The 25,349-nt window shown below is 51.8% G+C and overlaps 3 protein-coding genes across 3 annotated transcripts in view; 2 read left to right on the forward strand and 1 right to left on the reverse strand.

Annotated features, from left to right (window-relative positions):
• MMP14 (matrix metallopeptidase 14) overlaps positions 1-5,149 on the forward strand; it is a 21,464-nt gene extending 16,315 nt beyond the window's left edge. The window contains exons 8-10 of the mRNA XM_077314069.1: positions 505-655; positions 1,596-1,711; positions 3,178-5,149. Of these exons, the coding sequence (XP_077170184.1) occupies positions 505-655; positions 1,596-1,711; positions 3,178-3,494 (584 nt within the window). The 3' untranslated portion in view covers positions 3,495-5,149. The remainder of the gene's footprint in view (positions 1-504; positions 656-1,595; positions 1,712-3,177) is intronic.
• A 4,051-nt stretch (positions 5,150-9,200) lies between these two features.
• MRPL52 (mitochondrial ribosomal protein L52) lies at positions 9,201-12,867 on the reverse strand. Its single transcript, XM_077314072.1, has 5 exons — positions 12,690-12,867; positions 12,286-12,370; positions 11,911-11,978; positions 10,727-10,791; positions 9,201-9,374 (listed from the first exon to the last, which is right to left on the reverse strand). Exons 1-5 carry the CDS (start codon positions 12,715-12,717, stop codon positions 9,219-9,221), a joined length of 402 nt encoding a protein of 133 aa, XP_077170187.1. The 5' UTR covers positions 12,718-12,867; the 3' UTR covers positions 9,201-9,218.
• Positions 12,868-14,370: 1,503 nt separating this feature from the next.
• SLC7A7 (solute carrier family 7 member 7) lies at positions 14,371-24,836 on the forward strand. Its single transcript, XM_077314070.1, has 10 exons — positions 14,371-14,778; positions 15,432-15,950; positions 19,000-19,125; positions 19,675-19,819; positions 20,906-21,029; positions 21,327-21,430; positions 21,702-21,798; positions 23,044-23,193; positions 23,361-23,544; positions 24,539-24,836. Exons 2-10 carry the CDS (start codon positions 15,434-15,436, stop codon positions 24,619-24,621), a joined length of 1,530 nt encoding a protein of 509 aa, XP_077170185.1. The 5' UTR covers positions 14,371-14,778; positions 15,432-15,433; the 3' UTR covers positions 24,622-24,836.
• Positions 24,837-25,349: the final 513 nt, after the last annotated feature.

The following is a 25,349-nucleotide window of genomic DNA, read 5'->3' on the forward strand; positions in this document are numbered from 1 at the left end:
TTTTGCTTTTCACGGTTTTTCATGTTTTTCACCCAAACCGTGTGGACCATTCATTTTGAAACTCCCAAATGTTGACTGGAGATCTTCCCTGCTTTCCGAACCCCGCCCTGTTCAGATCCCCCCCTCTCCCCAAATCACCAGGTTTTCTCCAAGCTGGACCTGGCAATGTGAGCTTGGAGGCTTTCCTCCTGCCATGTTAGTTTTTTGCTTCCAGGGAGGTTTCCTCAAAATACAAAGGGACTGTAGAAATTAGAATCCACCCCCTGCAACTTGAAGCAATGCACCCACATGACTCTGCTGTGTCACTGCCCCTTTGTTCTCCTGCATGTATGAATGAGGCCTTGGCCTTATGGTTTTCCTGCCAACATATGGTAGCTGCCCCGGGTTTCTATTTAAAGCTCAGTATGAACTGAGGCAGGGAGTAGGCGGGTCAGACTCAGGTTCTTCACAAGCCTTTGGAGACCTGGTGCATTGTGGGAAATGGGGTTTCCTCTCTTCCCACAGGTGACAGGTACTGGGTGTTCAACGAAGCGTCCATGGATCCTGGCTACCCAAAACACATCAAGGAAATGGGCAGAGGGCTTCCCACGGACCGGATTGACGCTGCCCTTTTCTGGGTGCCAAGCGGGAAAACGTACTTCTTCCGGGGCAACAAGTGAGTAACTGAAGAGGACCCTTTGATCCTTGATGTTCTCCCCTGAGTGGGGTGAGCGGGCTGGTTAATAGGGCTGTCTCTGTAGGGTGCGGCTTGATCAAAAGCAAGGAACCTAAAAGGTCTGAGCAGCAGAAGAATATATTACCTATATTAAAATGCAAATAGATTTATTATAATTCATGTGCACATATAAAATTTTAAAACATCAACATTAGCCACGCGTCATTGCACATATGCAAAACATCGGCACGTGGATAAAGGGCAAAAAAACCAAACACACTTCAACCCTTCGCACAAAAGCAACACAAAAAGCCAGTAGAAAGAAAGCACTTCTGTTTGCCCTGCGCTGTCTTTGTGGAGATGACGACAGTCGGTAATTTATTTGATGGGTTTAGGTAGGGAGGTCAGCTAGACCCGGGGAAACAGCTCTGTTTTACAGTCCCCGCAAGGCCCTGATTTCACCCGAGAATGTGCCTACTTCTGAGTAAGCGGGGCTAGAATCGCATTACGGGAATATTATTTAAGGCTTCCCAACAACTGCCTTGCAGGGCTAGGCCAAAGATCTTTCTAGTCCCAAGCAGCAGCCAGAGAGCACCCCCTGAAAGCTCCGAAGTGGCAACCCCCTTTTCTGAGGTATACTGCCTCTGCATATGCGGTTTCCATCACTGCCAGCAGTCTTTGCAACCACTAACCCAGAGGTCACTTTTCTAAAAGCCACCTGTGAGTGGAAGAATGTGTCTTGCATTGCCTGGCCAGCTATGGTGGTGTTGGTAGAATGGGTCGTTACTGCTGCCATTTTGTTTGTCGTCGTATTTTTATTTATTAGATTTTGATTCTTCCTGTCTCCGGAAGAGGGCTTGTCGTATTGGGGCATCTGTACAAAAGAACTTTATTCCTGCAATCTAAAAGCACCTGTTGCAACCTTCTCTTTGTTACCCAGGTACTACCGCTTCAATGAGGAGACTCGTTCGGTCGATGCCGATTACCCCAAGAGCATAGATGTCTGGGAAGGGATCCCAGATGCGCCCCGGGCAGCTTTTATGGGCAGCGACGAGGGTAAGAGGAAATGAGAGCTGGGGGGTGGGAGCTGGGGGGTGGTAGGGGGAAGCTGTGGGGAGAGGGATAAAAGGAGAGAAAATTGACCAGTTATAGATACATGATCGATTAAAGCAGGGGTCCCCAAGGTGGTACCGTTCCTGGCCCCCACCGAGGGTTTTCAGAAAGTGGGCGTGGCCGGATGGGTCTTTTGCCCAGCAGGACTTCTGATTGGTCAGTGGAGATCTGACAGACAGTGTGGATTTTTAAAAAAAATTCTCAGTAGTATCGACCTTGAGGCAAACATGTGGGAATTCTTTCCATCTCTGGAGAGCTACTGCTTGTTGAGGAGACAATATTGAAGTAGGCTGTCTACTGTCCTAACCCTGAACAGCAGCCCCGAATGTCCGTCTCTATCCAACCTCCCCCTCTCTTTAGCTAGTTGCTCATAATCCTTTGAGCCATCCCGAGGGACGGCCGCCGACATATGACTGACTCCCGTTGCGGAGTAAGGGTGTATTCATGAAATGAATCAGGGATGACAACTGGCGTTATTAACGCATTAATAAATGAACAGAACTTCCACGAGATGAATCACCGTTTCGCAGCACCGAGGAAGGCGACCCGTTCCTCATCGCTCAAAGCCGAAAGCCGTTCCGATGACATAGAACCTGGGATGGTTTTGTGATAAAAGTGATAAAAGTGGGAGATGACACCTCAAAGGCGAGCAGATGGATTGGGTCACAAGAGGCCAGTTAATCAATCTCCGGCACCTGCAGTTGAAGGGCCTCGCCTGCCTTAAGAGCCTGGAAGGATGCTGCTGGCCAGAGCAGACGAACAATATAGATTAGGCAAACGTGAGCGTCTGCCATGGAAGCTTGCTGGGCGACCTTGGGGCTTGTCCCAAACTCAGTCTGTCCTACCTTGTAGGGTGGTTGTGAGAGAATGAAGGAGGGAAGAGGGATTGTCTATAGGCTGCTTCAGGTCATAAATGGGGAGAAAAGCCAGATGCAAATATAGAGATGTGATATGTCCGTGCAACTTCTCCTCAGATAAATTATCTTTTCCAAGCTGGGATATACAGAAATACCTGGTTGATTGGTGGAATATACCTTGAGAGTTCATCTTGTTCAACCCTTCCTGGTTCAGTGCCAGAAATCAAAAAGCGATAGACTCTCTCTGCTTGAATAGGGTTGGGATTACAGCTGCTGTCCAGGTGACAGAGATCAATTCCCTGGAGAGAAAGCTGCTTTGGAGGGTGGAGTTGAGGGCACTACACCCTCCCTTCCCAAAAAACCTGTCCTCCTCAGCCTACACCCCCAAACCTCCAGGTCCCAGGGGGGAGCTGGCAACCCAACCCAGAGTCCAAAGTCTCCTCCTTCCATAAACCTCCCAAGTTTCCTTGGCGAGAAAGGCCTCTCTCCTTTCCCGCCCGGGGACTGCTAACTCTCTCGTTTTCTCCTTTGTCCCTCCTGCTTCCCGTACAGTTTTCACCTACTTCTACAAGGGGGATCGTTACTGGAAATTCAACAACGAGAAGCTGAAGGTGGAGCCCGGCTATCCGAAGTCGGTGCTGCGGGACTGGATGGGATGTAGCTCAGGGGGCCGCCACGACGACACGGAAGTGATCATCATATCCGTGGACGATGCCGCCGAAGGGTCGGTGAACGCGGCGGCGGTGGTGCTGCCAGTCCTCCTGCTCCTCAGCATCTTCGCCTTGGCCATTGCCATCTTGATCTTCAAGCGTTACGGCACGCCCAAGAGGTTGTTATACTGCCAGCGCTCCCTGCTGGACAAGGTGTGACCGGGCGGCTCCCTGAGCTGGGCTAGGGGCGCGGGGCACTCCTCTCTCCTGCCGTCTGCCACCGATCCCACCTCCCTGTGGCTCCTTCCCTGGATCCCTTTTCCCTGCTGCCTCCTTCCCTGGATCCCTTTTCCCTGCTGCCTCCTTCCCTGGATCCCTTCTCCCTGCTGCCTCCTTCCCTGGATCCCTTTTCCCTGCTGCCTCCTTCCCTGGATCCCTTTCCCCTGCTGCCTCCTTCCCTGGATCCCTTTTCCCTGCTGCCTCCTTCCCTGGATCCCTTCTCCCTTCTCCCTGCTGCCTCCTTCCCTGGATCCCTTCTCCCTGCTGCCACTTGCCTCCTTCCTTTCCTTCCCCGCCTGTCTCCTCCGCCCTTCTGTGCTACGTTCTCACCCTAGTCCTGCCCTGCCTGTTTCTCCCCTGCAGCCACCACTTCCTTCCGAAACGGCATCCCTCGTTCTTCTCCTTCCATCCCCCTCCTCCGATTCTCACTCTCCGTTTTTTGCATTTCTACAATCTCCACGCAGCGGGTGTGCTGAGCACGCTCCTTAACGTAAGGCCAGAGAGGACCTCTGTGATGGTTTTCCTTCTTCCAGCCCTAGTGTAGCCTTGGCCTCACAAGAAAAGACTTCACGTTGACCCTTCAACTGATCTATTGGAATAAGCTGGCACAAGCAAATTCCCACAAAGTTTCTGTCTGGCTCCTGGTGGAATTGGGTTAATTGTCATGGTCTGAAACGGCTGTCACATCTGAACTCCCTCCTGCCTGGTATTCTCTTTTGGGGCCTTCATTTCTAGGGGGAATGGGGAATGGATTGGGGCCATGGGGAATGGATGCTCCCTGTTGGCTCAATGAATGAATGAGGGGCGTGTCTTCAAAAACGGGCCCCTATGAGGACGAGATCTCCACATTTTTGCGTGGAAGTGGGCGGAGCTACATTGATGACAAGAGGGGAGTAAGGCATTCCACTGGAGGAGGGAATCAATGAAGCATTCATAGCATTCCAGAAGGAACTCTAGCATTCCATTGGGCTTGGCTTGAAAAGGAAGGAGGGGCATTGGCTGACCAATAGAAACACAGATGTAAATGACCCAGTAAGGAGCAGGACTTTTGGTGGAACTCGATAGGTGGAGTCTAAAATGTGGGGGTGTGGCCTAAGGGACCATCCTTCTGGAGGAGGGACATCTTAAAGGACCAGCTTCGCTCTCGGGTTGGGAGGGAGAAGAACAAGTTTCTTGGCACAACACCGCAGGGCCGTTGTCACCCTGCATGTAACGGGATGGGACATGTCTGAGCAAAGGGAGGAAGGGAGAATCGTTCTGGTTGGCGGGAGGAGTAGGTAGTCACAGACAGGATGGGATCGGCGGTGGTCAGTGGTTTCAAAATTTGGCAGCACAGTTCCGTAACTTCGCATCCGTGTTTACTCCTGCACCTGACTACACTTGCACAAGGTTTACAATCGTCGCTTCTGATCCGTTTTGGATTCTATGACGTTTAAAACAAAATTTAACAATTTGCAAAGGTGGAAAACGACGTTGCACCCAAAAAAAACTGCCTCACTGCCTTATCCTCCTTTCCTGGGGAAAATGACGTTGGTTTTTGATTTGTTTCGTTGAATATGTAATTTTTAATTATTCTATAGAAGTGCCTTTTTTTTTTTTTTTTAAATTGAAAATAGTACATTAACAGGGTTGGGAAAAAAAAGCAGGAGTTAGAGCTGAACCCCGTAACCCTGCAGGCAGGTAATAGGAGGTTTAAACTCTCTCTCCTTTTTGGACCATTTTTAGTTGGGAGGGAGGTGTCATGCTGGGGTCGAGTATTCAAATGATCTCAAAACGGAATTAAACTGCGTTTAACGATACATTTGGGTTCGCGGGTGGGTTTTTAATATTGTTTATGTTTCACTTTTATTATTATTATTGTTATTATTTTCCTATTAATAATAAATACCCATTCTTTGGGGAGGGGTCTATACATACCTTGCTGAGAGCCTGCAGGTTATTAAATTCTGTTATTCCTTTAAATGTTTAGCAATAAAAACCCCATTTCTGGATGGAAATGAAATCAAAATTCTGGGAGTTTTTCAAGGTTTCTGTTTTCCTTCCCCCCCTCCCTCCCCTCCGCCTAGACAAATTGTTCAGAACTATTTTGTTATTAAAAAAGAATCACCAGAGAATTTTTTTTTAAAAAAAATAATAAATACTGGAATTTCCCCCCCTTTTTAGTAGTATTTTGTTTTAAAGTGTGATTTATTTTGCTTTTGGGTAAATAAGAAATATTCTGGGGGATTTGTGGATCTTTGGGCTTACAGCTCCCCACAAAGATTCATGGACTCTAAATGTTGGAATTGTCTGTACAGAATATATACTCAGGTCTATGCATCGCATCAAAGTTTAGTAGCCTGTCTATGTCCTGAAATAAGGTGGGAAATTTTTTTTCACAGTCAGAGTAGTTCAGCAGTGGAATAGGCTGCCTAAGGAGGTGGTGAGCTCCCCCTCACTGGCAGTCTTCAAGCAAAGGTTGGATACACACTTTTTTTGGATGCTTTAGGATGCTTTGGGCTGATCCTGCATTGAGCAGGGGGTTGGACTAGATGGCCTGTATGGCCCCTTCCAACTCTATGATTCTATATTCTTTTGTGGCACTTTAGAATTCAGAGCACCTCTCGTGCATTATCTCAGTAACAGTAACAACAGCCCTGTAAGGCGGATCAGTATCAGCATTACCATAATGCCCGTGGTTTCTGACCCTCACAGCAGGAAAGGGATTCAAACCGGGCATGCCGTGCTACTTGGCAAAACCTCTCGGCTGCTTCCCTGTGCCAGTTCTCAAGCACGAAAGCTTAGAATAATGTCATTAAAATAGATTTTGCACACCATCCAAATGAAACTCAAATCGCAGTTCTCCTAACTCAAACATCTTGTTCTGGGACAGATGGATTCAACCTCGACTGCCGTTATGAGGGATACCAACTCACTTTTTTATAAGTATCCCCTTCCAGGGGAAACAGAGAGGTAAATCAAACTGGTTTAGTCCTTTCCAGGGCCTGCCTGTACCATCTCTGAATGCACACGGCATGGATTGTTTGAAAGGCCCGTGCTTACTTTCGGAGACGGCTTGTTACAGTATTACATCACAGCTCTTGGGTTCAACTATGAAAAATAAAATGTTGTGGATTACTGAATTCCATGATCTTCCTTGGTCTCAGAGGTGGGTTTCCCAGTTTTAGGGGAGGCTGCGTGGAGGTCCTAAGGAAGGAAAGGCTTCAAAACCAAGCATTCCAGCGTCAGATTCTCTTATTTTCCAGTTGTGATTCTCTTTTGAAAACCTTTCTTTAAACAGTATTATTGTGTAACACCATTTTGAAATGAAGGTTCCTGGAAATTAGCTTTTGAAACCACAATTCTGGGAAATCTTGTGAGTGGTTCTGTTGTTTGGGTGAAGGATTCAGTTGGGTGGGCTCGCGGGGAGAATCACATGCACTCTGCACATGCCCAGGGTTCTCATCATGACGTTCACACTGCTGCAGAACTTGAAAGGTTCTAGACCTGAGGCCCAGGGGTCAGCTCAGTCGAGGTCTGTCTCTTGGGCCAGGTTGGGGAACCGGCCATTACAGCCTTCCACCCACGCACCGCATAGAACTTCAAACAAGGGAAGGCTTAAAAAAATTTAATAACAGGACTTTGTGGCCACAGAGAGCAGCACCGTTCAGCACGCCTTTTTTCCTTAAGCGATGGCTGCAGAGAGCCCCGGCTTGCCGGAGAAACAGGCAAACAAACAGCTTTTTTAAAAAGAAGGAAAAAAAAATATCGTGAGAAAAGCAAAAGGCGCAAAGGGGCTGAAACAAAGAAATTATTAAAAATACCCAACTGAGGTACTATAATAAAAGGCCATGACGCAACCCCTGTATCCTGTCTCCGCCAACGTGACGGCAGAGAAACCGCAATTCCCTCCCGAATTCAATGGAGTCAGGAATAATTTGATGGATACAAACAAGGGAAAGGGTTGCTGAAACCCCCGCTGGCCATATGTGCAAGGTGGGAGTCACGGTGTGGAGGAACTAGGCCGTCAAGCCCAAACAGAACCCTTTAGCGCAAGCAAAATCGAGTATCTTCTCCCACCCGCTCCCCTTTCCCCACTTGGCTCTCCTGCTTGTCCCGTGCGCCTGGCACGGACCCCGGGCGCTGATCTCATCATGCTTTCGTGGCTACCACATCTGGAAGCGATTGCGGGGCGGGAGGGAGCGATGTGTTCAAAACACAGCTGGAATGGGCAAGGCCGAGAGGATCAGGGCGGGGAAAGGGGCTGTTATAAGCTAAACGCAGCCCTCTCGACCCCATCTTCCTCTCTCCCCCCTAGCCGTAAGATCAGCTGCTACTGCCACGGGGTGGAAAGAGGAGGGCCTTGGAGCAGAAAAGCCAATTCCCTTTTCCCTTCCCTTCCCGAAATTCGGACTCTCAAGTCCCTGCGTTCGAAAGGTGAATTCACTAAATTGGCCTGGCTTTGAGAGTAAGGGATGAAGGAAGGCGGGTCATGGCCGCTTGCTTCCAGGTGGTGCCGACCCTACAGATTTCTCCCTCCTCCATGAATGTGCACCCTGCTCCAAAGGGTAATCTTGCGGATCTCCCTTTCACCAAGAAGCATAATTTCAACGGCCAAGAAAGGCCTGGGGGCGTCATTCTCAACCTCAGCAGGCCGTAGGAAGGAAACGGACCCCTCGGCTTGCCCGTCCCACCCTCCCTTTCTCGCCAGGATTTTTCCTGCAAGGCTGTGTGACCTCACCTCCAGCGGGCCGTGGTTCCCACAGGGCCGAGAGGGGAGCACGGGAACGAGAAAAGGAGCAAGGCGAAGGGAGAACCGTTTTCCAAAAAGAGGCCGGCATTCTTTCCACCCTGGCCTGCAGCCACCCTCCGAAGGCACAGCCAGGCTCCCTGGCAGAATAAGAGGCTCGAAATCCTCGAGGCTTTCGGCGCTGGAGAAGGGAAGCCCTTGTGAGCCGATGCTTTGTTTTGTTCACCGTTTGTTTTTTCTCCCTGCATCCTGTGGGCTGCCTTCTGCCTAGGCCTAGAGGTGTCCTGTCTGGCTTGCAGAAAGGCACCAAAACAGCAGAACATCCGGACCTGGGGGAACCAAACGTTCAAAGCTCCAGTCGCCTTTCCTCTCCCCACAAGCACCCTGTGAGGGAGGTGAGGCTGAGAGAGCCCTGATATCACTGCTCGGTCAGGACAGTTTTATCAGTGCCGTGGCGAGCCCAAGGTCACTCAGCTGGCTGCTTGTGGGGGAGCGGGGAATCGAACCCAGCTCGCCAGATTAGAAGTCCACACTCCTAACGACTACACAAAACGGGCACCAACCTTGCAATGCCTTCCTCTCCCTATAAGGGACCCTGTGAGATAAGTGGGGCTGAGAGCTCTGAAAGAACTGCTCTGTGAGCTCTAAGGGAACTGTGACTAGCCCAAGGTCACCCAGCTGGCTGCATGTGTGGAGGAGTGGGGAATCACATCCGATTCTCCACATTAGTCTGCCACTCTTTAACCCGTAAATCACATTGGTTCTCACGCCACGCAGAACCCCAGAGCTGTGTGGTCTCTATATCCCCCACCCCCGGTGCAAAACGGCGTCCATGCAGAGCTGCCACGTGTACAGAACGAGGCTGGGAATTGGATAGCCCCCTTCCCGATACGCAAAGCCTGGCACAAAGTCTCCCGTCAGGACCGAAAATATTTTTATTCCGATTTATTCGGGGGCTGTCGAAGCAGGTCTCCTTTCGGCTGGAGCCGGTTGCGTCGCTTCTCCTCGGCCTGCTGCTCTCGTTCCCTCTGCCTGGCTGCCCACTTCTCTATCCCGCGGTCCATCTCTGAAGAGAGCATGGCTATGCGACGCTGAAGGGCAAGACGAGGAGGAGGGTTAGCCGCGTCTGGGGAGGGCCATCCCGACGCACCAGCAACACCCAAGAGGGACCCCTGCTCCTTAGTTCTAACTCTGCACCCACGTCTGCATTGCACACTCAAATGGGTTCGAGTTTTGCCTTCCCACCCAAAGAGGTTGCATGAAATTGCTCTGGTCCAAAGCAAAACACCAGCAGACAAAGCTTGTGGGTTCCCTAGGACAGCCATTCTCGACAGGGACCATGTGGGCCCTGGCGCATTTGAAGGGGGCCACAGATGGGGAAAATGCCAGAAGGGCCGCCCAAAAGGCTTCTGGGACAATAATGTATCCTGTTTGTCATGAACGGCATCATTCATTGCTAGAAAGCTTGATCTTCGTCAAGGGAAAGAAAAAAAATATGAACCCGCGTGCTTCTCTTGGTTTGTTGTTCTACAAATCTGTCTCGCGTAAAGATAAGGCGATCTGCATTGGCTGTAGTTGGGTCACTCTTTGCTTGGGCCTTTTTTAGCCTAGCTCTTTGCATCCTCTGCTTCCCACCTCCTCCAGGCCCATCATGGGCCATTTTGGGAAGGGGGGAGGAGGGCGGGTCAACATGACCATATATGTCAAGAAACTCGACCCCGGTTGAGAAAACCTGCATTAGATAAAGGTCAAGCCAGGTAACATTACTTAACGGGAGACCAAACCCCCAATAAACTGGTTTTAGAGACACGTTTCACTCGCAACTGGCTTGTATATTTTACCAACTACTACTTCTTAGAAGGGGGAAAGAGCCGACTGCTTCTCAGTGCTTCCAAACTCCACTTTACCTCTTTCCCCGATGGAAAATCGGGGCCTGACGTGACATTTGTCTTTTTCAAAACATCCAGTCTGGCAAAAGAATTCTGGAGAGCTCAAAATCTCACACCCCGTTTGGTGTTCTTTTCCAGTCTTAATAAAAGGTACTGCACACAGTGTGTGCTTTTGAATTCTGCCCAGCCCGAGATGACTGGGAGTTGTGAAAAGGATCTGAGCAGTCTTCAACAAAACCCTAGAATCTGCACAGCCCCAGTTCCCAAGGTTTCTTGAGGCAGAAGAGGGCATTAAAAACTGGGTCATGGCTACAGCTGTTATGCAAATGCATCAGAAATCAGGTCTCCCTGGCAACCTGGCACCTTATGTCAGATGAGAGGGGGGAAACAAGCTGCCCAGGGTTAGATGTTCAGTGGAACTTAATTCACAGGCTCCAGGGTTGATTCTGGCACTAGAAATTAGTTCCCCAGAGCTAATCCTCTACATCCCACTCAAATTTTTGCGCTTCAAAGCTATCCTAAACCCTACAGGACATAACTGATGCTTCACTTACTGCAAGTTCGATGTTCCTTTCCTGCCGACGAACGTAACCTTTCATTGGTGGGGCAGGGCGCCCATCTAGGGTGAAGGGGAAAGGAGTTTTAGAAGACAACTGAGCTACTTGCATGTGATCCTGTGGAACTGGGATCACTTAGCACCAGTGATGTGGGTTTTCTGGAACAATTTGGATCAGGTTTCCCAAGGTCCAGAAGTAAACATGGGTCTCATGTCACGCTACATGTGCGTGACAAATATAATACAGATGTTAACAATTGTCATTGCACTTTCGATGTATTTGTATGTAGTTTTAGCTCTGTTTTTAAATTGTCTTAACGGTTTGGGGAAACCGGATTTGAGTGGTTTTAAAATTTGTTCGCTTATTTGATGGCCCTTATGAGGGCAGACCAGTGGAATATAAAGCTTGCAAATTCATTAAAAAAAACAAGAACACAGAGATCCCCCATTTGGCATCTGCGCTGCTCACCTTTCATATCCTTTTCACCAAAGCAAACAGTTATTTCTGGCTTTCTTTTCACTGCTGGTGTTTCTGAAGCCCCTGGCAAGTCTGTCTAGATCAGGGGTAGTCAAACTGCGGCCCTCCAGATGTCCATGGACCACAATTCCCATGAGCCCCTGCCAGCAAATGCTGGCAGGGGCTTCTGGGAATTGTAGTCCATGGACATCTGGAGGGCCGCAGTTTGACTACCCCTGGTCTAGATGGTCCATTTAGAAACAATTGCCCATGTTATAGGAGGATGCTTGGCTGAGAACCTCCCCCTTTTTGTAATCACCTTCCGTGACACCAGCCTAGTTGTGGCAGCACCCATTACCCTTTCTCAAGGCTTCGAAAATGCTCACAGACTCATCAGGGTTGAGAAGCGCTGTGCTTATGCGCACCCTTGTAAAGTTTCTTGAGAAAAAATTTATTCCAGCTTGGAAACTGCCCAGTTTTACCACTCATTAAGTTAGTAATACCTTTTGTAAAATTAATTTGTTTTATAAATGCTCACAGATCTGCTTGGGTAGACTGGAAATCTCCAAGTGGGACTTAACCGCAGGAAATGTGGTGGTTCTCTTCCAGATTAATCAACTGGGGGTAGGCGTGGGAGACAACAATTTTGGGTATTGGTGCATCAAAGGAAAAAAAAAAGAAGCATACAGGCAACCTTTTGACACACACCCTCTCACACTTCTTACCGGCAAATGACCAATCGGGCAGGTCTGTTATGGGCCCGTAGTCCGACCCGTTCCTAGGTAAAGCATGCCTGGAAAGGAACAAGGAGGGCCAGATGCTTAATAAAGCTGCAAAAAGTACGCAGAATACAAGAGAAAGACTCACTTCCGAAGAACCTTTATCCTATAACAATACCATCTGTGTTTTCACAGGCATTTCAAATGCCATGGCTCAATCTTACCACCAGAACCCTCTTCCTCCCTTCATCTACATTCCTTATCCGAAGCCACCAGTGAACCCCCGACAGCGTTCCTAAATCCGCTTACAGCCTCCCCCCCCCGCCATTTTGAGGACGCCCCATCAGTTCTAACTTTGCACCTTCCATTTCTGACACTCACTTCAACCTCCAATCCCCACCAGCCTTGTCAGCAGAGCTGCAGTGGAAACTCCGAGACGCCAACGCGAATTTTGTCAGCTGGGATCCTGTGGAGCAAAAGCAGGACAAGGAAACGCAAGCTTAAAACACAAATAATTCCCCTAAAACCAAGAGCCAGGGCGGCCTATTGAACATCCAAAGCTCCCTTTGCTTATTAGTGATATTTAGCCATATATAAATTGGAGCATGATCTGCACACAGCGCATTTCCAATCTGCGCTTTAGTAATTCAGTTTGCAATATTACTTGAAAGCCAAAAAAGAAAATCATCAGTTTTAATCCGCCTGCCCAAATCAATGTGCCCCCAAAGCGCAATGCAACCCCCATTCCACCAAATAATTCTTCCCCGCTGTGCAGAGCTCCATACCTAGCTTCCTCATCGTGCAACTTGCCATTATGACGACAAAAAAACGTGCTTTTGCGCTCACAACGGGCGCAATCAGAAATCAACACCCGGAGCCGCCATTTTTGCATAGGAAGAGAATGGGCGCCGCCATTTTGGAACGACCGGCTCGCCTATTGGGCAGGAAGACCGCCACGCCCCCTTTGCCAACGATCAGGGCGCCGCCATCTTGTACGGATAACTCCGGGACCTCAGAAAGGACCATAGGGAAGAGGAAAGAGCAGCTCGCTTGGGCTTCGCGGCCCTAGAAGCCCGAGGTCTCTTTATTTCCTCAGCCGAGAGATATATTCGTGGGGCCATATTTGGGAAAACAGCCGTTTTAGCACCGCCATGGGGCGCTCAGCGGCATGCGCCGGAAGTTGTGACCCGGAAGTAGATTCCTTTCGCCATATTGAACCAGGGAACGACTTTGGCCCTGCCTCTTCCGAGCCGGACGATCCACCTCCGCACAGAGCCCGTCTTTATCCAAATTAACCCGGAGATTCACTCCCGCAGAACTAGAAAACCTAAAGCGGGACATGTAAATATAGATCTGCGGCTACATCTACGACTCCGTACTGAGGGCGGAAATGGTGTCTCCTCCATCTTTGAAATGGGCGCAAGATGGCCGGCGCTTTCTTGGGCAACGGTTACTAAGGAAGCGGTCGCCCTTGGTTACGAGAGCAACAATCGGCGTGTCACAAGACCTTTGAGGACTTTTTTTTTAATTCTCAATTTATGGACATGCAGCAATGAAGGGAAGGCGTGCAAAAGTGCAACCATCAAGTTCATCTGCGATAACTGGAAACCAGGAGCCATTGCAAGGACAAAGGGTCCAGGCACCGTCATAAAAGTGCTTCTGTTGGGAGCAAATTGCAAGGATTAGTGGGCAATGCAGTTCAACTCCGGTTTGCGTGTGTGGACACGCACATGTAGACACTGGCGAGGCTAGCTGGCCCTCTCGTATTCTGGGGCGAGGAGGGAAGCAACAAGAAATGTTGAATTTCTGGCTGGGATTTAATCGATCGATTAATTAATTAATGGATTTTGATGCCCCCCCTGCTCCCCAAAAGGCTTAATTGGCACACAGCAGTAGTTAAAAGTTGACACATTAGACAGGAAGATTTCAAAGGGGGGGGGGGACGGGAGACCCCTAAGTCCCTGTCACAGCAAATACGACAATCTCGTGTTTAACTGCTGTTGCTCGTGGGATAATGACGTTATGTCTAAAGGGATATCTATCAGCCTCCTTGCGTCTATCAGTGTGATACCAGCGCCTTTGATTCTCTGTGGATGCCCTATCTGGTTGTTCAAACATTCCCCCAAGAAACAGATCCACGGTGGAAGGTCTGTGAGCTCATGTGTGCATACTGGGGGATGCTTTGGGCCGGTTCGAGCATTTCAGGGGCACAACGTCCCTTCGGAAAGAAGCATTCAGTGTGAATGGCAAGTTTGCTCAACTAGCTTCCCAACGCAACACAGTGAACAATCATTAAAGACGCCGTGAGATCCCCACCTCACTTTCCTTCTCCAAGGCTTGTCAAACTGACTCTCCTTCAGGATCTGAATACAGGACACAAAGGAAGGCTAACCTTTGGCTGATGCCATTGCGAACCGGTGGCGGCATTAGTAATGGCAAGCTTTCAAGATATATCGGGTCTTTCCTCGCTGAAAAAAAACAAAAAAAGATTTTTGTGCAGCCTGGGAAACTTCCTGCAATACAGGATTCCTGTTACAGGAAATGACTGTGTTTTGCGTCTCTCTGTGTGCGTGGGGCACTTTGGCAGAGAAGTCTGTGCCGTTCCACAGGGCACTGCTGCGAGGAGGATCCCGGTGCTGCCAGCCCCTTATCTTCGGCCGTGCTGAGGCCGGCTCCCCCTGCCCCCACCTGGCATCAGACGGACCTTGGACTCGGTCAATGGCTCACCCTCCCTTACCCCTTCTCACCCCGCCCCCGTCTCCCGGCTCAGTTCCTCAAGTGAAAAGTGCTGTCCCAGACACTTCTCTCTCTTTAGTACGGAGCTGGCCTGGGTGTCGGCTGCTGGCCCGGGAGGGGAGTGTGAAGCCTGGAACGGTGAGTCCCTCTGTAAGGTCTTCTTTCCTGATCCTCCCCATCCATCCCTCCCTCTCTGTCCCTTGATTCCCACCACTCACAGGTCATGTCCGGGCAGAGGTTGCTGGCCTCAGGAGTCGAAACCGACAACTCCTGGCTCTCTGCTGCTGTATCCTGACCACTAGACCTCACTCCCCTTGAGGCAGGAAACTCCCTGACTCCCAGCCTCTTAAAACCACCAGAGGCAACCTGAACTCCCAATATGATTCTCCAGGACCCTTTGGCTACTACTGAGGGATGGAGAGGGTACGGTTGCCACCTCCTGGCTGGAAAATTCCTGGAGGGAGGTGGCGGAAGACCGGGACCTCTGAGCCATAGAATCCCCTTTCTCCAGGGGAACTGATCTCTGAAGTCTGGAGAGGAGCCGGAATTCCAGGGGATCCTCGGGTTTCACCTGGGGGCTGGCATCCCTAACTCCCAAACCAGCACGCATGACTTCTCTTCCTGATATATCTCAAGAGTCCCTTCTGGCTCTCATTATTTGGAGGGCTGCCCTGGTCTTTCCTTTCCTCATTGCCTCTCTCCTGGAGTTGGAGAAAGCTGCCCTTTGGGTTGTCCGTGGCGCCTCCTACTGGTCGACGTTTCTAACCACCTCGCCTCTCTTTTGACCCAAGCCATGGCCAAGACCACCCGCTACGCCGCAGCCCCCCGGGACGACCCTCCCGCCAAAGCAGTGTCCAACGGCACCTCCTCGGCCTCCCCCCCTCCGCCCCCTGAGGAATCCATGCAGCTCAAGAAGGAGATCTCCCTGCTGAACGGCGTCTGCTTGATCGTGGGCAACATGATCGGCTCGGGCATCTTCGTCTCGCCCAAGGGGGTCTTGATGTACAGCGACTCCTACGGCCTGTCCCTGGTCATCTGGGCCGTGGGGGGGCTCTTCTCCGTCTTTGGGGCCCTCTGCTACGCCGAGCTGGGCACCACCATCAAGAAGTCGGGGGCCAGCTACGCTTACATCTTGGAGGCCTTTGGGGAGCTGCCGGCCTTCATCCGCCTCTGGACGTCCCTCCTCATCATCGAGCCCACCAGCCAAGCCGTCATCGCCATCACCTTTGCCAACTACCTGGTGCAGCCCGTCTTCCCCTCCTGCGAGGCGCCCTACCTGGCCGGACGCCTCTTGGCCGCTGTCTGCATCTGTGAGTGGGGCCGGCGGGAGGGGTCTGGGCGGACGGAGAATTCGGTGGCCCTGGAAGGGAGAAGGGGGGCTGTTCCAAAGCAGGGGGTGGGCAGGGGGAGGGTCACGGCCAAGGCAGCCAGCAGGTTGAAGGGCACCCCGTTCCCTACGATCTAATCTTCCTCCCCCTCTCTCTTTCTGTTTGTGACCTTCCTGTCCTATTCAGTCTGACTTTTTCCTTCGTTGCCACTGCTACTCTTGATGCTACAGGTGGGGGAACGTCCAACTCTAGAGCATCTCCTGTTTTCTTTCTCGAACGCAGGGCCCAGGTGTCCCTAGGGGTGGTCTTCCGGGTTCTCAAGCACTGGGTCCCGTAGCCCTTTGATTGCTGCCCAAGTTACTTCGAACAAGAGCAACGCTCCCTGTTTCACAATGACTGGCCCTTCAAAACCGCATGGCCGTTTGCGTTTGGCTCTGCTCTGTTCCTGTCCGCTGTTTTCTATTGCTCCCACTGACTGTAGGGCCTTCTCAGGGTGGGGCATTGGGCTGCCCATAGTTAAGCCCTAGGTGTTTGGGCTCTTGTTATCTTTTGCTCTCTCTATTGGATGGCTGTCTTTCCCCAAATTTGGAGACAGATTCCATGTTACGAGGCCTCCTAGTAGATACCCCTGAGCAGACCCGTCCTTGGCTCTCTGCTCCACTTAAGATAAGGTTGAAAGCTCTAGATTGGGAGAGTCGGGGGATGGAGCCCGATGAGGGTCGGGTTTGGGGAAAGGAGGGGCTTCAGTGGGGTATCACGTTCTTAAGCCTACCATCTCAGAGGGCCATGTTCTTCTGGCGAATTGATCTCGGTCAACATCGAGATCCGTTGTAATCCCAGGAGATATCCAGTCCTCACCTGGAGGTTGGGATCCCTCGCTTAGGACCCCTAATCGCCCGGCTGTCTGAGACATAGAAGGGTTTCTAGGGCTGCCATCTCTTTTGCCCAGGGGGGCTCCTCTGCCTTTTTACTTGCCAGCTGCCTCATTAGAAGTGAACCTGGTAAGGCTCTCCCACCGTTACCGCGTCACCGGTTAGATTCCTGCCTGTTATTAAATGTCCCTGCAGCTCTGCTAAAAGAAAAGGAAAACAATGTCAGGTTCCCCCTCCCTGCCCTCCAACCACTAGTGGAGAGTGGGTGGGTAGTTGTCAAAGCCAATTGGGGATTTGGGGATGGAGCCTGGGGAAAAGAGGGACCTCAGTGCAATCCAGTGTCCTGAGCCCACCCTCAAGCCATCCATCTCTCCAGGGGAATTTAACTCTGTGGTCTCGAGATGAGCTGTAATCCCAGGGGATCTCCAGGCCCCACCTGGAGGTTGGCATCCCTACCTCCCTGCACCACCCACTAGGCCTCATTGCCCTGTGCAGAGCAGCAACGAGGACTCAGGAATCTGCTGCTTAGGTCTCCTTGTCCCGAGAGAGGAGGGAGTGGGGAAGCTCAGCCATTTGTGTACAGACAAGTCTGTTCTTGCTTTGTGCTCAGCTGGACGCCTGTTGCTAGGTTTTGACCAAGGCTGCAGGGAGACAGCGGGAGCACCGGGGCCGAGACCCTCTGCACAGCCTCAGAGGCACCGGTCTGGCACCAAAGACAGGCTTGGGCGATGCTCCGTGCTGCTTCTCCTTCGCCCTGTCTCTCTCTCTCTTCCCTCCTAACCTGCGGGCATTTCTGGGTCCCGCTCAGGAAACCGGTGACATCAGCTGAGCCGCCAGGCCGTGCTGAGTCGGCAGCTTGCGTCCGGCTCCAGTTGGCGAGAAACGCCGCGTCAGGCTCCCCAAAACCACACCGGTTGCAACACAGGAATGCGCAGCCGGCTTCGGGTCAGGACTGAAATCTGCTACTCCTGGCCTCGAGGTGTGGGAGGGGGGAGAACCAGCTGATCGGCTGTCGGCAGCCCGGAGTGGGGTTCGGATCTAGACTCTGCTGCAGTCCTGGGGGTCCGGAGGCCTTCCCCCCTGTGCCTGGGCTGCTGCTTTACATCTTGCCCGACAGCCCAGAGTTGAGTCTGGAACTCGGGTCCCTTTCCTTTATACAGGCCTCCATGTGAGGTCTGAGATTTCCCAGAATTGCAACAGACCCCCCGGGGGCCAGTTCCCCTGGAGGAAATGGCAGCTCCTGAGGGCGGACTCTATGGTATATCACAGAGCTGAGGGAAAACAGAAGTCCTAGGGTGACAGCGTTGCCCTGCCGCGCTCCTCTCCTCCCCAAAAGTCCACCATCCCTGGACTCCGTCCCAAATCTCCAGGAATGTCCCAATTGTGGCTTCTTACCCCGAGCTTCCTAGGAGTAACTCGGCTTTTCTACCAAGAAAGACTCCTGCGGTATCGGGGCAGACTTTCTTCCTCAAGGCAGGTTGCCAACTCCTGTGCTCTTTCGTCTGTTTTGAAACTGGAAACAAAGCCCTCTGTGCATGGGGGTGGGGAGTGGAGCTTGGGTTTCTCAAATGACTAAGATCGGGCTGTCCCGTGGCTGGGAAGGGGTGGAATTTTTTGGGAAGCAGGCAAGGAGAGGAATGGGCTGGAGCCAATCCCCAGGAGAGCTCAACCCTAGGCGGGGGACGGGGACGGGACGGGGGCACAATCCCTTGTTGAGTCTGCTGGGGCGAAGTGGAAATGCAAACAACTCCAGTTGTCTGCGGCTTCTCTGCTCAGTGCATGTCCCAAGCCTGATAAGAGGGAGGAATTTATTGCCTTGTTTATAAAGAAGCAAACGTTTGGGAGGTGTCCCCATTTCCCCCCCACCCCACAGGACAAAACAGCCTCCTGTACCTGGAAGTGGGGAGGGGGAGTGGGCCATGACCTTGGCAGCGGCCTCATGCCTGGTTGATTCCCCCCCCCCTTTCTGGGTGCCTGGCAAGAGACCAGATCTTGCATGGACCCTTGAGCTCCTTCCTGGAATAAAGATCAAGGTCACCGAGATAGAAAATCAGGGACTGATTGCCCAGAGGAGACGGGACAGTGAACTTCGGTGTTCCTCTTGGAACTGGAGACAGAAACCTGGGACTGCTTTCCCCTTACCGTATTCTGTCTTGCAGGCCTACTCACCTTTGTGAACTGTGCCTACGTGAAGTGGGGCACCCGAGTGCAGGATCTGTCCACCTACGCCAAAGTGCTGGCCCTCATTGCCGTGATAATCGCCGGCATCGTCTGCATCGGACAAGGTACTCCCCCTTTGGCCTGGTCTTCTCCAGTGCTTGCCAGTGGCAGGATTTGAATCTGTAACTCGCTCAACCGCCCCTTGAATTCAGGCCCTCACAATACTCCTGCAAGGCAGGCTTTGCTTCCCTTCCTTGGAGTCAAACAATAGATTGCATGTATGAAATTAGATATTATAACTCCACAAACAGGACATTCCTTCTGAGGCATGGTGTTTTTTATTCATTATGTATTCATTCGTTACACATATGCCCTGTCCGTCTCCCCAATGAGGATCCAGAGAGGTTGACATAGTCCTCTCTGCTCCATTTTTCTCCTCACAACAACCCAGCGAGGTAGGTTAGGCTGAGAAGGTGTGAGGGGCCCCAAGGCCACCCAGTAACCTTCCATGATACAATCAGGTATTCGAACCTGGTTCTCCTTGATCGTAGTCTGACCCTCTACTTGCTGGACTATGTTGGTGTTTTAGCAGAGCTAATTCAGCCTCCTGCTGCTAGAAATGAGAAACGAAGCAAAGTGATCGGTGCGAACCGCCACTTTCTCTCCCACCACAGGCCGCTCGGAGAACTTTGCGGACTCTTTCGAGGGTTCCTCTTGGCAAGTGGGGAATATCGCCCTGGCATTGTACTCTGCTCTCTTCTCCTACTCCGGATGGGATACCCTCAATTTTGTCACAGAAGAAATTAAGAACCCCGAGAGGTGAGCACTCAAACGGCGACATCATGTTGCTAGGAAAATGCAATTCGGTTTTTTTTCCAGAGATGCTCTGCAGAATGTGGTTTCGAGCCCCTTTTGGACCGTACCTGTGCTGTCGTTATTCTTGTTGCTTAATGAAGAGACTGACAAACTCTTTTTTGCCACTCCCCTCCACCTTAAACCTTTGCTTGCTCCCCAGGTGAAACTGAAAAACACTTCTCTGGATTTCCTTGGGTGGTTAGATTTTAGCTCTTTTCCCTGTGGGGCCCATAATAGACATTCTCCAGCCTGCAAAAGCAAATAATAATAATAATAAAAATAACGTGGGAGCACTACAGTTGTCCCCCCCGCTCATGGATTCTGAGAACAAGACATAAATGGTGGAAGTTAAGCACCAGTTTTGGTCCCAAATTTGGTTCAAAGAACTAGGATATGGTTGGGTTGAGTTTGCTTGTAGAGAGGTTGCCACCTAGTGGCTAAATTCAGGCCCTGCAGCTTAGTCAAGAGTTGAAATTCTCAGTGTCCCATGGATGTCTGGTGTTCTCTTTGGTTTGGTGGTGGAGAAAACCAACCGGCTTTTGCAGAGGAAGACATGCAGGTGATCCGTATGCGAAGACCTGGAGGGCAGTGATTTGGGGGGAATTGGAGGGCTTCCACGTATTCTGCCCATTCTGGGTGCAATTTGTTGCAATGGGCAAAATCTGTAGCGTGCATGACTGAACAGAATATAAAGAGTGCCCTCCAGGGGGCATAGTTAGATCAGGAACTTCCTGGAATTTTTCAAATGCTCTCCTCCAGTGTCAGGATAGGCTGTCTGGAGACCTCCTGCTCTTCTGAGCACACTCCCTCCTTCCTTGCCTCCAGAACAGACAGAACGACGGCAGGCAACAGTTAGACAGGAGTCTTTATCTGTACAAAGTGTGCTTCTCTTCTTAATAACCCTTTATCTTTTAAGCATCCTGGTGCTTTGCTCCCCCTCTGTAAATTCAAGCTCTGCTGACATGATTAAGGGGCCAGAGGGAGGCCGGAGGGAGGGCTGGAGGCCAGGAGGGAAGGGCCTTACCAATTCTCTCCCGGCTGTTCTCTCAGGAACCTGCCCCTCTCCATCGGCATCTCCATGCCTATCGTCACCGTGATTTACATCATGACCAACGTGGCGTATTACTCAGTGCTGAGTAAAACAGACATACTGGGCAGCGACGCCGTGGCCGTGGTGAGTAGCCATCTCTCCAGTCGGCCGCAACAGAGCCTAGTTGGTCAGTCACCTGAGAGCCATTCCTGTTTGCTTGCTTTGCCCCCCCCCCCGAAATTGAAAAGAGCCGCTACCAAGCTTGCTCATTTCAACAGGAGGCTCTGGAATGAACAATCCGTTCGCCATTTTAACATGCATTCCAGGCTGCCTGTTTCAACACCCCCACATCTCCCTTTGAGCTGGGAATTTATACCCAAGGCCTACGGCCAAAGAGCCTCTCGTGTGCATTTTCTTGATTTTTTCCCCTCCACTCTGCAGACCTTTGCTGACCAAGTGTTTGGAGTGATGAACTGGACGATCCCATTGGCTGTTGCGTTGTCCTGCTTTGGGGGGCTCAACGCTTCCATCTTAGCAGCCTCCAGGTACGCGGTTGGTTATTTCCTCTCTCTGTATACATACAGGAGGATTCATTTGAAGGTCCTTTTGGAGTTCTCTTCACAGTGACCTTGGTGGGGGAAAGTGCCGGCAAGACACGGACCCCTCCCTGATGAGGAGGGGCTTTTGAAAAGATAGGAGGGGTTCTGGGCCTACTCCCTGCTTTTTTGGGATATTCTTTGTATCCTTCCCAATTAGAGGCCAGGATGACTTCCCTGTTTCTCCCTGCAGCCTTCTTATACTTCCTTGTCTTTTCAGGCTGTTTTTTGTCGGTTCCCGCGAGGGACACTTGCCCGACGCCATCTGCATGATCCACGTGAAGCGGTTCACGCCTGTCCCAGCCCTGCTCTTTAACGTAAGGCCTTGGGATGGGGTGGGGTGGGGACATTCCAGTGGGTGGGGGTGTCGGGGCAGCCTCCCCACGTCTGTGGGAACAACTGGTAGGGGAACAAGATAAATCGTCCCACGTGGAGGGAGGCCTTTGCAACGTAGGCCAAAGTTTTGTTTACTGTCATGGCGGTCCCAGATCTCAACACAAACCAGGAGCCACACAATTAAACTTTATCAGGACCACGTTTGGGGGCGTTTTCTTTGGACCTCCTAAATGTAGCTGGTGGTGGCTTTCTGGATTCCGATTTGGGCTGTTTTGTTTGTTCCCTAGTAAACGGCATGGCATGGACAGGGGAGGGCCGCTTTCCAAGGAATGGGGCCTGCAGAGTCAGAAGGAGGTTCATCAAGGGACGAGCTTTTAGTCAATCACCGCATGCCCTCCATTAGTCAGGCAGCAATCTTGTTTAAACAGCGCAATTATTTTAATGGAAGGATTCAGAAAAGACGACATCGTAGAAGAGGCATTCCTCCCTCCTCCCTCACAGGGGATGCTTCTTTCTAAGGTGATGCTCGCCAGGGCCCACGGGAGCATTGTCGAAAAACAGTAATTACCTTTCAAACCGAGCCGTTTCCAAAAGGTGAGCAAGGGTTCCTCGCAATTTTGGGTTCCTCGCTAGGCAGACAGAATCTCTGCAGGGAAGGGCGATTGATGCCGCTCAACGGCTGACTGAACCTGACAAGAAGCAATCCCCGAAAATGTGCTTAGAGCGTTGGGCTTTGTTCTGTCTGTGAAGATAATCTATATTGGGCCCGACCAGATTTTTGATGGCAAGAGCCATCCAGAGGCCACCTGCCCTCTCTGATCTCAGGGGAAGAGCCAGCTCCAAAGCAATGAGGAACACTTTGAAGCAGTGCAGATTAAAGATCTTGGAAAGAAATGGGGATCAAAGGGGACCGAGTCATTTTTCAGGACCCTTTTTGAGCCTGCAGAGCAACTTTGGGAATTAAGACACGGGGCGACGGCCAGAATCCCGAAGTGACTGCCAAAAACTGGACGTGCATGGGGCAAGTGGGCTGCACAGATCGTCTAGAACAGAACTAGTCAACCTGTGGTCCTCCAGATGTCCATGGACTACAATTCCCACAAGCCCCTGCCAGCGTTTGCTGGCAGGGGCTCGTGGGAATTGTAGTCCATGGACATCTGGAGGACCACAGGTTGACTACCCCTGCCCTAGGGATCCCCGCTTCAGGCTTTCGATGTCTACCCCAGGGAGCCATGGCTTTGGTCTACCTCTGCGTCGAGGACATCTTCCAGCTGATTAACTACTACAGCTTCAGCTACTGGTTCTTCGTGGGCCTCTCGATTGCGGGGCAGCTCTACCTGCGCTGGAAGGAGCCGTCCAAGGAACGGCCACTCAAGGTGAGGGCGGGGAAGAGACTCTTGAACGGGAGGGGCCCAGTGGGTGCTCTTGGGGCCTCTGTGAAGGCATCTCTCACCCCCGTTTAGCGATGCCGTTGGTGCCCTCTCACGAAAGAATTTCCCTCCCTCCCGTCACCCGCATGCTTTCGGCTTCTGTCCCCCTCCAGCTGAGCATCGTCTTCCCAGTGGTCTTCTGCCTCTGCACCATCTTCCTGGTCGCCGTCCCCCTCTACACGGACCCCGTCAATTCCGCCATTGGGATCGCGATTGCGGCTTCCGGCCTGCCTTTCTACTTCCTAGTGGTGCGCGTCCCCGAACGCAAGAGGCCAGTGTGTCTTCGGCGGGCCGTCGGTGAGTAATCCGTGTTTGGGGGGGGGGTCTTCTGTTTATCTCATAGCCTGCCCCCTCCCCAAACACACACCCACGTTGCTAGAGCTGGTCATGGGTGCAGGAATGTAGGGGTCCCTCTTGACTCTTCCCCCCTTGGGCGAGGAAATTTAGACAGTCTGCAGACTTTTGCAGCTCGAGGCTGGGGACCTTTTAACTCTGCCAATGGCTTGCAGAACCTTCTCTGTCAACGTATCCCTGAATCCCCATGGCCTGTTTTCTGAGGCTTCCTTCTCCTGACTGGCGTAGTCCCGTACCAGCCTTCTGTCAAGCCCTAACAGCCAGGCAAAGTCCAAAAGCTGGTCGTTATTGTTATTGAACGGAAACAGAGATCGCTATTTACAGGGCGCTGTGCCCACGGTCAAGCCCGCCCAAACCACCCCGGCCCTTGGGCTTTTCCCTCAGAGCTATCTGGGTTCTGCTGATTCCTCTTTGTCCTTCTGATCTTCTACCCTCTAACTCAGTTTCCGAGGACAGCCTCCTTAGTCTGCAATATTCGAGCCTAGTAGCACCGCAGAGATTTTCAAGGTACTAATTTTCGACAGTCAAAGCTCCCTTCATCAGATACAGAGCACGTTGACCCTGGAAAAGCTCAAATCCCAAAAAATCGTCACCAAACTCGAATTTAGCTGTCCTCCCTCTTGTTTCTCTCTCCTCCCGTTTCTCCTCCCTCCCCGCTTCTGGCTGCTTCTTGGCCTCTCCTCAGCTCCTCCCACGTTGCCTTCTTGTGGCCAGTCACGGCTCACTGCAGGCCTCCTGAGCCAGGCCCTCTGGCTGATTTCTCCGGCCAGGCCTTCCCCTAGGCAGCCGGAACAGTTTCTCTCTACAGCATTACCCCGGGGGGGGGGGGCAAGAGCCACACTTGGGGGGCTGCAGAGAGTCGTGATTTGGTTGGGGGCGGTGGCAAGGCTGGGGGTGCACAGCCACCCCGGACTGATCCGGCCCGTTCTCTCTGCAGCCTCCGTGACGCGGCTGATCCAAATCCTGTGTTCGTCCGTCCTGACGGAGATGGATCCCGACACGGAAGCCAAGGCTCAGTGATGGAGGGGCTGCCGGTGGGAGGGGCTGGATTCTCCTCCCCGCCCTCTCCTTCGACCACGGACTCTTGCCTGCCCTCTAATTTATTGTTTGCTACGTTGCTGGATTGGGGAGGGGGAGGGGTAGCTGCCGACGGGATCGAGGGGCCTTCTCCGTGGCGCACGGAGCACCCTGAGACCACCCGCCACATCCCCAATAAACTCTCAGAACTCCAGAAATCCGACTGGGATTCTTATCCGAGCCCTCTCTGGCTTCGAGCATCTATTTTGTCTTCCGGTGTTCTGGTTTTCCTTCTCCGCGAGATCCAACGGCTCCGTTCTCCTAGCCGTGCTCCGCACGAAGGTATTTCTTCTTGGTCGCTCTTCCTCGCTCTCCCGGTTTACAGAGGACTAACGCCTCTGCCCGAGATTTTTCTCTCCCCCTGTGCTCCGTTAGGAGACTGCTGCAGGATGCAGGCTGGGAAACTGAGGTCTCCATGTTGACGGGACATCATTGAGCTGCGTGCCGGATGACGGGAAAGAACAACAGAGGAACGTGGCCGCTGTCACGTTTGCAGGTTTTCCCAGAGGCACTGGTCTGAGCTGTAGTCGGTGCTGGACTTGATGGGACAGGCCGTAGATCGTTGGCAGAGCATCTGCTCGGCGCACAAAAGGTCACCGGTTCGATCCCCAGCATCTCCAGTCGAAAGGATGAGATGGCACATAACGTCCACCGACCTTGATGGAGCAATG

This window comes from Paroedura picta, chromosome 16 (genome assembly GCF_049243985.1).
Source record: "Paroedura picta isolate Pp20150507F chromosome 16, Ppicta_v3.0, whole genome shotgun sequence".
Lineage (NCBI taxonomy): Eukaryota > Metazoa > Chordata > Lepidosauria > Squamata > Gekkonidae > Paroedura > Paroedura picta.

Bases quoted from the DNA above. Each gene is read 5' to 3' on its own strand.
- SLC7A7 (XM_077314070.1), top strand. From the start codon at position 15,434: ATGGCCAAGACCACCCGCTACGCCGCAGCCCCCCGGGACGACCCTCCC. The intron at 15,951-18,999 runs GTGAGTGGGGCC...TCTGTCTTGCAG, and splicing joins CTTGGCCGCTGTCTGCATCT to GCCTACTCACCTTTGTGAAC. The intron at 23,545-24,538 runs GTGAGTAATCCG...TTCTCTCTGCAG, and splicing joins GTGTCTTCGGCGGGCCGTCG to CCTCCGTGACGCGGCTGATC.
- MRPL52 (XM_077314072.1), bottom strand. From the start codon at position 12,717: ATGGCAAGTTGCACGATGAGGAAGCTAG. The intron at 11,979-12,285 runs GTGAGTGTCAGA...GTTCCTTTCCAG, and splicing joins GGTGGGGATTGGAGGTTGAA to GCATGCTTTACCTAGGAACG. The intron at 9,375-10,726 runs GTAAGTGAAGCA...CTTGCCCTTCAG, and splicing joins AAAGGAACATCGAACTTGCA to CGTCGCATAGCCATGCTCTC.